General features: G+C 45.2%; 1 protein-coding gene across 7 annotated transcripts in view; it reads left to right on the plus strand.

Annotated features, from left to right (window-relative positions):
• cald1a (caldesmon 1a) overlaps positions 1 to 12,391 on the plus strand; it is a 47,837-nt gene that overhangs the window by 31,584 nt on the left and 3,862 nt on the right. For 3 of the 7 annotated variants that reach the window (XM_084039118.1, XM_084039120.1, XM_084039119.1), the window contains exons 4-12: positions 1,154 to 1,595; positions 3,142 to 3,248; positions 4,045 to 4,312; positions 5,498 to 5,632; positions 8,244 to 8,287; positions 8,528 to 8,606; positions 9,126 to 9,269; positions 9,424 to 9,519; positions 11,310 to 11,378. In XM_084039118.1, the coding sequence (XP_083895244.1) occupies positions 1,154 to 1,595; positions 3,142 to 3,248; positions 4,045 to 4,312; positions 5,498 to 5,632; positions 8,244 to 8,287; positions 8,528 to 8,606; positions 9,126 to 9,269; positions 9,424 to 9,519; positions 11,310 to 11,378 (1,384 nt within the window). Of the gene's footprint in view, positions 1 to 1,153; positions 1,596 to 3,141; positions 3,249 to 4,044; positions 4,313 to 5,497; positions 5,633 to 8,243; positions 8,288 to 8,527; positions 8,607 to 9,125; positions 9,270 to 9,423; positions 9,520 to 11,309; positions 11,379 to 11,637; positions 11,690 to 12,391 lie in introns of all 7 variants that reach the window. The other 4 variants (XR_014599179.1, XM_084039122.1, XM_084039121.1 and 1 more) reach the window with 4 other exon arrangements.

The following is a 12,391-nucleotide window of genomic DNA, read 5'->3' on the forward strand; positions in this document are numbered from 1 at the left end:
TTGCAAGCATCCTTCTCCACTCTTCTACCCCAGCTGTCAACACAACGCGCAACTCCTGAGCTCACGCCTATCAATCAGAGAGACCGCCACGGGAGCGAAGAGGGGGCTAAATCGTCGTTTCATGCCATTTTTGAGGCGATGAGCTCAATCGTCTTGGCCACGGTGGAAGTGGTGGGCCGCTCCGACGATCCGGCAGCACAGACAGCGCTTTGTGGACATGAATGTTTCCTCTCTATGAGCTCAGAGAGACATCCTGGGCCGGTGGAACAACGCGGGGATTGTGATCTTGAGGCAGGACGTGGTGTGAACTAGCCATTGTCGATTGTGTGGATTCAGGGATAATGTTTGCCAGACTTTTAGGTCACAATATGATGAGTCATGCTGTTTGGAATGAGGTGGATGGACGTACCGTTGGAGATAATAAATACATCGTTTTTAAGCCAAGCTGTCGGTCAGTTCTACAGCTTTGGTCCAGACTCAAATATTGCAACAGCGATATGATGAATTAGCGTGAAACGCAGATTTTCACGATTCCCAGAGGATGCATCACACCGACTTCACTAAATCCTTGACATTTCCTCTCGTGTTTACAAAAGAACTATTGAGGAAGGTTAAACCATTATCTCCGGATCTGGAATCCAGGAACGAAATCACTCATCTTCTGTTTATTTTAAGGACTGACCGATAGTTTATTTGTAAGAACATCTGTGGTGAAGACCTGTCAATGCAGTTAGTCGTCAACATTCTCCACATCTTGGCTAAAGGGCCTGACTGGGGCAGCCTCTCTCTGTAAACTTTGATTTCCTTATACAGGAAGTCTTTTTAGTGGCAAGTCGCGGCCATGGAGTTGATCGAGCAAACGCTTTTGTTTTGGGAATTCTATGTAAGTTGCATTGTTCTGCTCTTGTGCTGTTTGGTTGTGTCATCGTCAAATCATCATTTATGCTCATTCAGCTTCACCTGCACATTAGTTACTCATGTTTAAACCCCACAGCAATCTGTGTTTGGGGGTTCTAGACCTTGATCAAGGGCATCTCAGTGGTAACAGGAGCAAATATTTAGCATTCCATTTAACGGCTGACATTTGCTGCTCTGACCTCAAGGTTTCTTCCTCATTAACACTGAAACGTTTGTCTCCTTTGTCTCCTCCCAGCGTGACAGAGACGGTGTCTGTGAGCAGCTCCTCTGGAGGAGGAGGCGGCGGCGGCGACGACGAGGACCAAGCCCTGCTGGATCGCATGTCCAAACGCGAGGAGCGACGGCAGAGGCGCATGAAGGAGGCGCTGGACAGACAGAAGGAGCTGGACGGCGCCACCGACCCCGACGACGCCGTCGCCACGGAGAAGACCGACGCAGAAGAGGAGAGGCCATCCTCCGGCCGTAGGGGTCGTTACCGCGACAACGAGGAGGACGAGGAGAAGACGGAGGCGTACGGCTCGGTGAGAGGGGAGAGGAAGCGAGAGGAGCCGAGGGAGGAGGAAGAAGAGGCTGCTCCCGAGGGTGGAGAGGATGAAGATGAGGGTGTGGTTGAAGAAGAGGAGCAGAAGGTGGAGGTAGTGGAGGACAAGCCGAGGAGGTCCTACATGAGCGAACAGGTGAGTCACATTAAATTATCCCATAAACTTTATTTTTTTCTTTAAAGTGACTTTAAAGTCCCTGCATATGTTTCTGTAGGAATCAACTGAAGAAGCTAGCATGCAAAACAAGGTATGCTCATCAATAATTCTGAATGCACATCCTCAAGGAAATCACCTTTTAATTTGATCAAAGTACTATAAACCCTTTTAATAGGAGCTCACCGAAGAAGCAACAAATTCAGTAGTCAGTGAGATTTCAAACCAGGCCTCTTCAGAGGCTGAGGAGGATGCAGTAGCATCTGAGGAGGCTGAGGAGGATGCAGTAGCATCAGAGGAGGTACCCGAGGATGATAATGTAGATTACTCCTCAGAGAACAAGTCTATGACTCTCAGACATGACTCTGAAGAGGACAATGAGATATCTAAGATACCACGTTCAGAGGATAATGAGGTATCATTCCCGTGGTAAGCTTTGCACTAGAGGTGTGGTGATGCACGGCACAGAAAAAAAAATCTCCCTCTGGCTAACTTCAGTGTCCATATTGAATATGTAAATAAGAGATGGTTCCAGATTAAACCGCGAGAGGATTCTCTCAACGAGACCGTCCTTGTTGACTTTGTGATTTACGTCGGAGCCAGACGCTGAAATTAACCAGACACCCCGTGTTGTCACAGTGTGGCTTGCACCATTTGCAAACTGCTGGTAACCGAGCCCACGTTTTAGCGGTCACAGTGTGTGTTTTTTTCTGCATGTCTTCCATCTCAGCGTTATGAGAGCAGCAACACTTTATTACACTGACTCCACTCCAGAAAAAACTGAACTGCAGCCGCGGAGCATAATGTAATTTAAAATAATAAAGTGTGTTTACTGGAAGGGGGGACATTATAAGGAGATCATTGAGACACCGTGTGTACACTACCAGTCACATTCTGTAAACCAGGCTATGATTCCCCCACACTTTGATTACCCTTCTCTTACATTGACAAGCAGGGCGCCCGTGTGAATGAAGCATTTTCATTTTGCAGTCAGTCGACGTCGGTCTGACCTCTTTTGATGAGTTTCTAGATGCCTTTGATAATGTAAACAACGATGCTCAAAGACACTTCATGTTCCGTATCACTTAGCCTGCTGAGATACATTCCTCGTGGCATTTCTTATTCCTCCGAGTCATAATAATGGGATTTATCTTTTTTTGAGCTGACATGTGCCGGCTTAATCTCATATTGTCGCAAAGACCTGATTACATATTAATGGTGAAGTGTGTCTTAAAGAGACAGCTCAGCCTAGAACAGCTTTATACTATATGGTACTTTAAAAGCTTGACTGGGAGTGTACATATCGGGCTTGGACACAAAATGATTATATTTCATAAAACATGGTAGATAGATGGAGATCCCGTCTCAGTAGTCATTCTGGAGTGGATGCTCTGTTTTGTGATGTTCTGCGTTGTTTTGTTTGGGGTGTGCTCCAGTTCTCTTTCTCATTGGACGTCCCGAGATGTCACGTGCCGTTTTCATTCCTTCACCTTTGCTCACTGTCCCCGCTGGTTGTTTTCCCGTGCAGGCGAGCGAGCTAGGGGGCGCCAGCGAGGAGCCGAGGAGGCAGAACGGAGGGCTGCACGAGGAGGAGGCGGCTCCCAAACAGCACAGGAAACCCGAGAGGACCTTCAGGTACGCAGACGCAGCAACACACATCCTGGTCTCCGACGAGGCCAGATCGGGGTTAGCCTGATGAATTATTCAACAAAACCCGTGCATTTCCAATTCGGGTCATGTCCCAATTTATTTCCCAGTTAATATGCCTGAAAAAAGGAAAAATAATTACCTGAATGTGATTAGACTTTGCATAATTGCTCTTTTATTTACTGGGGATGAACCAATATGGATGATTTAAGTCAATGTCCCAAATGCATTTTCAATACTTTATATAGATGAAAAACTATTTTTCAGTCCTGCTTAAAATATTTATATTTTTTAGTTTGTTCAAGAGCATCCTGATGGTTTTATTTTGAAATTAACTTATATTGAAACACGGTGGAGAACACTTCAGTATTCTGAACAGGGGTCCAGTTTAATCAGGAGGGAACGTATTGATGATGCAATATTGTGTGACTGCTATGAAAAGCACGGAGGTGTTGCCTGAGGCATCCGAGGAATAATTGAAAAGCGTGACGGAATCAGAATTTCAAGCAAACAAGCGGCTTGTGCTTGAGACGCGGGTCACCTGCAGTTAATCCCCGGGTGAAACTGGAGATGCGCTGTAACGTTATCTCTGCGAAGGTGATTGTTGGTGTGTGTACGTTGTGTGCTTTTGTGTGTGTGTGTGTTTGCTTGTCCATGAAAGAGACTTGAAGAGTGTTTAAATAGTCAGTTTGTGTCACATGTCAAGTGTCAACCAGCTCGGCGTCCCACCTCCACAGGTTTTCCTTCCTGTTTTTGACCCGTGTTTTTTGCGTGTCCGTTCCAGCCGCGGCAGCGTGCGTTCCCCCGAGGCGTCGGCGGGCGACGACCAGGACGACGCCGCTCGCCTGGAGGCCGAGCGCAAGCTGGAGGAGCTGAAGCGCCGCCGCGACGACGCGGAGAGCGAGGAGTTCGAGAGGATGAGGCAGAAGCAGCAGGAGGCCGAGGTGGAGCTGGAGGAGCTGAAGAGGAAGAGGGAGGACAGGAGGAAGGTGCTGGAGGAGGAGGAGAGGCAGAAGAAGCAGGAGGAGGGCGAGAGAAAAGCCAGAGAGGAGGTAGGGAAGAGAGAATCACTTTCATGATGATTTATCCTCCGCACTTTTTGCATTGTGAAATATAAACTGTATTGATGCTGCAGGTATTTTGCACAAGGACTGCGTTCATGTTGATTTAGCATTTCCACCTGTGTGAGCTGAAACCCATGCATCACACTCACACAAGCCCCCCCCCCCCCTCCACGGTGACGTTATCTCGCCATACTTCACCGTTATCATGACTCCAGCTATTCGGGTCCCTAACTCATAACTCATGCATGGCGTTTCTTCCTCCTCTCCTTATGGCGACCTCATCATTATGTATCTCCGACGCGATAACCTCCTCCCCTTTCTTATGTTCTCACATCTGCATTCATCTTCGTCGTCCGTTTTTTTCCCTTCTCCGAGGCTGCGCGTTCTCGCCGCTACCTGACCGGCTCTCCTTTTGTTGATCTCGGTTCTGAATGCGCCGGCTCGTCTCGCTATCTGCCCCCGTTCTTCTCCTCTTGTGTGATGTTAATGAGGCCTTTTGGTTTGTAATTAAAAGATGGCCCAAAGATACAGGGAGACTAATTAACCAAGACAAGGCTGCTGGAGAGGGCTGATACGCTGCCAAGCGCCAGCCCTCTTCTGAATACACTACAAACGGTTCATACATTAATTGTTTTAAAACAAACTGTTGATAGTCTGCATGTGTCAAGCTTTCCAAAATGTTGTTTTTTCCCCCCCCTGAGGCAGGCGATCATTGCAAATAAGAAATTTGCTCAGAGTAATTGAATTTGTTCCTGAGCTGCTTCATTAGATGAAGTAAATCAATAGCACATAGCTGTCGTTGCGTTCCTCGTCGTTAGCCGTCTAGCATGTTGGTGGCTTCGATATAATAACACATAAAACCATGTGAAAGCCATTCCAGCTCATATCCAGCCCCTTGCATGGTTCTGCATCCGCTGCTCTAAACACCCTCGGTCTGTTAGTTCGTTCTCAGGGAAAAATCCACTTGTGCACAGGAAGTGTACTTTGGGTTTCCAGCAGCAACAGCGGTTTGTTTGGAGTAAATACAAGAGAGATGTTCACATGAGCTGCAATATCCTGCACCGCTGTGGCTGGACGGAGCAGAGCGCCACCTACATGTACAACTCCGTCGATGCTGCAAACTTGATTTCTCTCCAATATCGCCGCCGTGACTTTAAATGCATCTGTTCTCAGGAGGAGAAGAGGAAGATGAAGGAGGAGATTGAAAGGAGGAGAGCGGAGGCAGCTGAGAAGAGACAGAAGGAAGACGTTATGGACGGGGAGGGCACACCCTTTAAGTGTGTCAGCCCTCGAGGCTCCTCTCTGAAGGTCAGTCTGTCGTTTTTTACCCCCCCACCAACAGGAGAGTGCTGTTTTATTTGCCAATTGAACGTTAACGAACCCCCCGTGCCTCATCGTTATCGTGATGGATGCATATGTTCTCATGACGTTTATAATGATAACAGTGGCAGAGAGGGTTTTTACCACCTATAATCATTAGTAACTCCCTGATTTGATTGACTCTTCGTGGCTCCTGCATGCTATCATGCTAAAAGGCTAACGCTACATGTTCCAGGCAACAAAAGGTCACCACCCTCACCGTTAGAGATCTATGTAGACTGAAAAAGAGTGATTGATGATCTGATTTTGTTTTGATTTAACCCCTGTTTGACTGCTAAACTTCCCCAAATTAAATAAAGATTAACAGACACTACACTCTTATTAAAGCAGCTTTTATAAAGTAGGGAAATACTGAACAGTGGATGTGAAATATCCTCTGCCTTTTTTATGATAACCCAGAAACTGGAATTGCAATTAGCTTAGTAAAAGCGAATTAATTAACCGATTATATTCGACTTGGCTTTGGAAGTAACATTCCGATATCTTTCCCTTTTTGCAGCCTGTTTTTTCTGTATTTGCTTCCCATCCGGCACAGTTGTCAGCATGATGGAGTCAATGTAATAGTTCTCCAAAACCTGCAAATCCCACTCATCCGGCAGGGCAGCTAAGCTCGAGCTAAACATTCAAAATATTTGGAGAGATTAAGCGGCCAGATGACCCGCATCGGCCCTTCTCACCTCTATTAGCTCGCTGCGTGAAGTGTTATCTGACTCAGATGAAGGTGTTCAGGAAAAAGAAAAGGGCCCTCGGTGAAGTAGGAGTAGAATGTGAAAAGAGATCAGCTGCTTCACTTTGAAATCCTGCTGACATGTGAACCTGCGCTCAAACCCCCCCTCCTCCTCCACGCCACCCGAAGATAAATGTTTGTCACGGCGAAGGAACGTTTAATCAACTCAAATGTGAATAAATGTTTCCAGTGTTGCCAAAAGCCAACTCCCACACGCTGGAAATCGAGGGGGATTTTCAGCCAGTGGAGAAAATCTAATTAGTGACAGTTAGCAGTAATATCCATCTGGCCCGTCCCGGTGAGACTCCAGACTCCGGGCTGAAAACAGGCCAGAGCAACAAAAAAAAACTCTTATGCTGCAGAAGTAACTTTATGAAAAGCTCAACACGGTGGAGAGGTTAAAACGCTGTTTATCTGGATAGCACTCGATGGAGGAGTGGTTTGAAGTGCTTCAACGGAGTTGATTACAAAACGTACCACTCAAGTGTTTAAAGGCTACAGTGTGAACAAAATTTATTTGAAAAAAAAATATCACAAAGGAGGAGTTGGTGAAAACACCAGCATGGAAGACTTGGCTATTTTTAATCACTTTTTATTTAATTTTTTTTGCCAGATTAGATCACTTTAAACGTATTATGGGTGAATTAAGCTCTGATTGTTCTTTTATTTTGTGGTCAAAATAATGTTGAACTGTAATTCCTCACCCTGCTGCACTCGCCTCACAGACACGGCTTTACTTCGTGGTGATGTTCACTGTACGTAGCCAACAATGTGTGTGTGTGTGTGTGTGTGTGTGTGTGTGTGTGTGTGTGTGTGTGTGTGTGTGTGTGTGTGTGTGTGTGTGTGTGTGTGTGTGTGTGTGAATATGTTGCTTTGCAGTGTAAAACCTTTCTGCTTTGTTCACGTGACACTGTACCACCACTGCATAATGCAGCTGCATTGTATATTGTCTTCCAACCCGGCTTCATGCATGCCATTGAAAACGATCATCGTTTGTCGTTGTGTGTTTTATTTTTTTCACCCGACGGCTGCCATACTACGGCTCTCGTTACACTGAAGCGTAGTGAAACGCGTCTCGCTATCAGCAATCGCCTCCCAGTGGAACACACTGTCCCCGGGGGGGCCGGCGTACGCGTTATCAGCAGTGAACGAGCGTAGCCCTGCTCCGTGGATAAAGCTCACTGTTCTCTTTGAGAAGGGCAGAGGCACAGAATGAAGGACAGGCTGCCGGGATGCAGGAAAGCGATTAGGGTTAACAGGATTACTGTAACTGGGTTCGGATGGCCACGGCTCTTTAAAACGCGTCTGAGAATGGGGAATTTCCTGTCGGGGTGTATTTTGGGAACTCCCACATTTGGTAGCAGCAGAGCAATGGGTTTTTTTTTTTTTTTTATGGTGGGGGAAGAGAGCTCTTTCTGCTGCTTCTTTTGTCCATTTAAAGTTTTTCTTTTTAGTGAGCATCTATGGAACGCATGTGTTGCTCCCTCTTTTATTTTCGTATAGCATAAACAATCCTCTGAGATTCCCACAGTGCTACAGTGTGTGTGTGTGTGTGTGTGTGTGTGTGTGTGTGTGTGTGTGTGTGTGTGTGTGTGTGTGTGTGCATGTATTTCAGAGCATTTTGCACATAGTGTGTTGCTGGTGAGGAGAATCCAGCTTATTGAGTGTATAAAGAAAATAAAGAAAACTAAATATCCACCATTAAAACGTTAACCGTGTGTGTTTCTACACATTGACTGAAGTGTTTTGCAACGATGCACGCACGTGTGGAACACCACTGCAATATTTATTCACCTCAAACTTTCTCAACAGATCGGGGAGAGGGCAGAGTTCCTGAACAAGTCAGCACAGAAGAGGTAAAAGCATACGTATCATCCAATAGATTTTTTTTCCCGGACTCTCACAGCTTTTAGTGCTGCATGTAAGCCTCGCATTCTTGTTCTGCTGAATAGGAAAAATAACGGAGCCCAGAGTTTAATTCCCTCTTGGGGTTTGCAAGTGTTTTCTTCTCTAGTCACAGGAGACGGTTGACCACACTGTGTTTCATATCCTAAGTGGTCCCGTGCTGAGTATGCTAACTATTTGCTTCTGCCCAGCAGCACAGTGAAGGCGTCTCATTCTCCTGTGGTGTCCAAGATAGACAACAGGCTGGAGCAGTACACCTCCGCTGCCCAGGTTAGTGTTTCATCGACTGAATAACTGCAAAGATTATATATCATCTATAATATATTATAATGCATATTTATAATAACGCATAAGTGTATTTATAAGTGCTTCTATACCAAATAGAAGATTAAAAACCAAGGCTAAGAGCCTGGTATCCTAATAAAAGACTTTCTCTCCACTCTATATTTTATCCATGTAAGTGGCCAACTTGTGCATCTTCCATGTTTTTTATTACCTCACTAAAGGTATTGCATAGTTTCCGTGCAAATACACAGTATAAAACACAATCCAATAGGGTTAAGGCATCAATATCACATTTAACATAGCAGATAACACACAATATTAATTGAATCTGATATGAGCAACGTTACCGAGTCAAATCTATAGAATCTCAAATTTTATATCCACGTGGGAGCGCCAGAATTCAATTTCCTGAGCCGATTCCGTTCTTGGTATGCAGACGTCTCATTATGGCTGCTATTCCGGGCCCTTAAAGTTGCACACTGTTGCACACTGTTGTTGTCTCAGCAGCGGGAGAACAAGGAGTCTCGATCCCCTCGCTCTGGAGCGGTGGACCTCCCCATGGCAACCGACAGCATTCGAAACATCAAGAGCATGTGGGAGAAAGGCAACGTGTTCGGCTCACCTGGCAGCGGCGGCAGCCCGTTCAAGGTGAGGTGGCGAGGTGGCGGAGGATGTGAGAGGGTGTGTGTGTGTGTGTGTGTGGAGACAGAGAGGAAAGGGCCCGATTTACTGGCACTTCCTGTTCAGCCTTATTGCAGACGACGGAGCAGGCTTTGCTGACCTTTGACCCCTATCCAAACAGGAAGCAGCTGTGATGAAGACAGGCGTGGCAGGTCGCATTAATGACTGGCTGAATAAAACCCCGGAGGGGGGCAAAACGCCAGGAGGAAGGCCAACGGTAAGTCGTTGCTGTAGCAACCCCCCCGTGTCCCTGCTGCTCGGAAGTACAGTGCGATGCTACAGAAATGCTACCTAGCAGATGCAGCTGTGTTGATTGACCTGAATTATGGTTATTTATACATGCATAGATGTGTATCAGTATGTATTCACCTGCAGAAGAGCGTTAAAATGCTTTACTCAGTGTCTTTTTTTGAAGAATGCTCTGATTTTTTTTGTGCCGGGTGGGACTCGTCACCCCTGGCAACCAAGGAAACGGAGGAGAAGCTTGTCCCACAGATCGTGTCGTGCACCCACATCTCTAAAGCTGTCGGATTGAGCGATGACAAGCTCATCCATACGGAGCGTGAGGGCGAGCGTCTGGTTGGTGCTCATGGAGAAAAACAAAACAAACACATCCCCAGATAGATAATAAAAAGCAACGGGGCGATGCTAATCTATCATACAACGGGGGTTAGAGCGGCGATGTGTTGGTCAGAATATTGTTGTCATAGAAACCAAATCCACGTGCAGCAGAGCTGGGGAGCGCTTCGTCCCAGCGCCTCTAGCTTTCCTGCCAGAGAAAAACGCTGTATGGACTCCCACCCTCGCTCTTCTTCTTCTTCTTTTTTTTTTTTCTGTGCTCCTCTCACTGGTTGGAAGTGGGTGGGACTCGGTTTAGACAATGGAATGTCATATGTGGTTAAATCACGACCGCAAAGTTCCAAAGAAGCATATTATCTGAGTCTTACTTAGCAATAATACTTTCAAAAGTATTTTATTTATTATTAGCTTATTTAATCATGGATGTTACATGTTTCAGAGGGAAATACTTGAGGTTTTTCGGGGCTTTTTCGGGGAGTTAAGACAGAACTTGACACTGTAATGCAACATTTACTTTCTTTAAAACTTTTAAAAGCTCACTATTATTATTATAATTTTATAAGAATTCAGTTGTGCATAATAAGATGCAGTAATCTCACTTCTATACCAGCCCTGCAGTGTTATTATTATGTTTATTTAGTCATATTTAAATAAGTGAACTATTAGGTCACAATTACTGTTCTGTCATGCAAAAGATGATTTGTAATCATTTTTCAAATGATACAGGTTGAGCTACTATCTGTCTGCCGCCACCTGGTGGCCACAAAGAAAACTAACTCATGACGTGTGTGTGATCTTGTTAAATTCCCCTCTTACATCTGTCATAACATACATATTCAGTACATGTGGATGTTGTAGACTCGGCGTTAGTTTGATATACAGTGTCACTTAAGCATTTTATCTTCAGCTTATCATAAGCTTTTGCAAGAAGAGTGTTGTTTTTCAGTCCCGCTCTTATGCGTGGCTTCATTATCAACATATCGTGCCTCTCTTCACTCTTACCCATATTTCATCCAAATATTTATGTTGGAGCTTTCCGATGTCGCCGATTATGGCGGGGTAACGCACAGCAGGAGAGACTCCAGGATGTGAAAGGAAACTTTGAATTCAAATATTTCTAGAAGCGAGTGTCCAACAAGTGAATATTTCCAATCCGAATTCAAAGGCTATTTTTTTGCCAAAGCTAATATTTGAATATATATAGTGTCTTCCAGAAGCCTCACGCTCACAGCGAGACGGCTGTATCCCACTTCCTCCAGACGAGCACCTCTCTGCTTGACGGCGTCTGTCAACCTTTCCTCTCATTCCTCAATCTCTGTCCTCCTACATCTCAGATACTATTTTCCAAATTGACCTACAAATGCTCCGAGCGCCAGCTGATACGACGCTCTGTCGTCCGCCTCTTTGTCTTCTGTCTCTCTCCGGCAGGACCTGAAGCCCGTTGACGTCACCAACAAGAGGAGTCTATGGGAAAACAAAGGTGCCTCTCCAACCAAGGTAGTTATCGCTCCAGCTATTCGCCGCGTCACGATGAGGAATTTGTTGGGCCGGCGATCAAAGTTGGGGGTTAATTTCCGAGCGAGCATCCACGATGAAGTTTTAACGATGCCAATTTGGGTTTTGCGGTGCCGAAAGGATTTTCCCCCGTGGTTTTCTCAAAGTTTTCCCAAATGTCAATCAGGAGAAACGTTTTGGTTAAAGAGATGGTGTGGGAATCTTTAAAATAACCTCACGTATGTTTGTTTTTGTTTTAAAGAACTCTCATAGCTAGTTGACCTCACCGTTAAATCTGGAATAAGCCTGGAGAGGTAAAAAAAAAGTGTCATTTTTTTCCCTCAAAGCACTTAATTCTTTCACTCTCCATGATTTGCTCTCTGTTCTGCTGTGCTTAGACGCTGCTGCTTGTTTTTAATCCAAATGATAATATCTAAGAGTTTCAGCCCACAGTTCGATATTTATGATTTGACAAATGTTCCATACGTTCTGGGATACTCTCTCTCTCTCAAGTAACATCTTTTAAAGTTGCTTTTATAGTGTAAAGTGTGTTGTTAAATAAAAGGAACAAGGACAACATATCAATGAAGCCAAATTTAAAGCATTGGCTCCATTATCACCCATAACTTCTTAATAAAGCTGACTCAACAAAAATCAGTTCAGTGTAAAATGCCGCGTCATAAAAAAAAAATAATAATAATAATAATAAACTTTAACAGTGCGGCTGTTGTCCGACTGCGGGCGGAATGCTTTTCACAAATGGCTGCATCACATCACCGCTCCTTCTTCTGGCAACCACAAATCACAAGTCCGACTTCACTCGCCTTCATAAAGCCTTTAATGGAGAAACTGTTTACAGCGAGACGCCGCGCTGAACGGCAGTTTGACATCATTGAATCACTGTTATCACCTCACATAAGGCCGACTGCTCTTGACGTGATTATGTCGCGTTATCCGTAACTAAAGCTGTGTTTTTAGAGCCGCTTAGTGGAAGTTGAAAAAGACAGAGACCTGGT

The sequence above is a fragment of the Eutrigla gurnardus genome (genome assembly GCF_963514095.1).
Source record: "Eutrigla gurnardus genome assembly, chromosome: 21".
Lineage (NCBI taxonomy): Eukaryota > Metazoa > Chordata > Actinopteri > Perciformes > Triglidae > Eutrigla > Eutrigla gurnardus.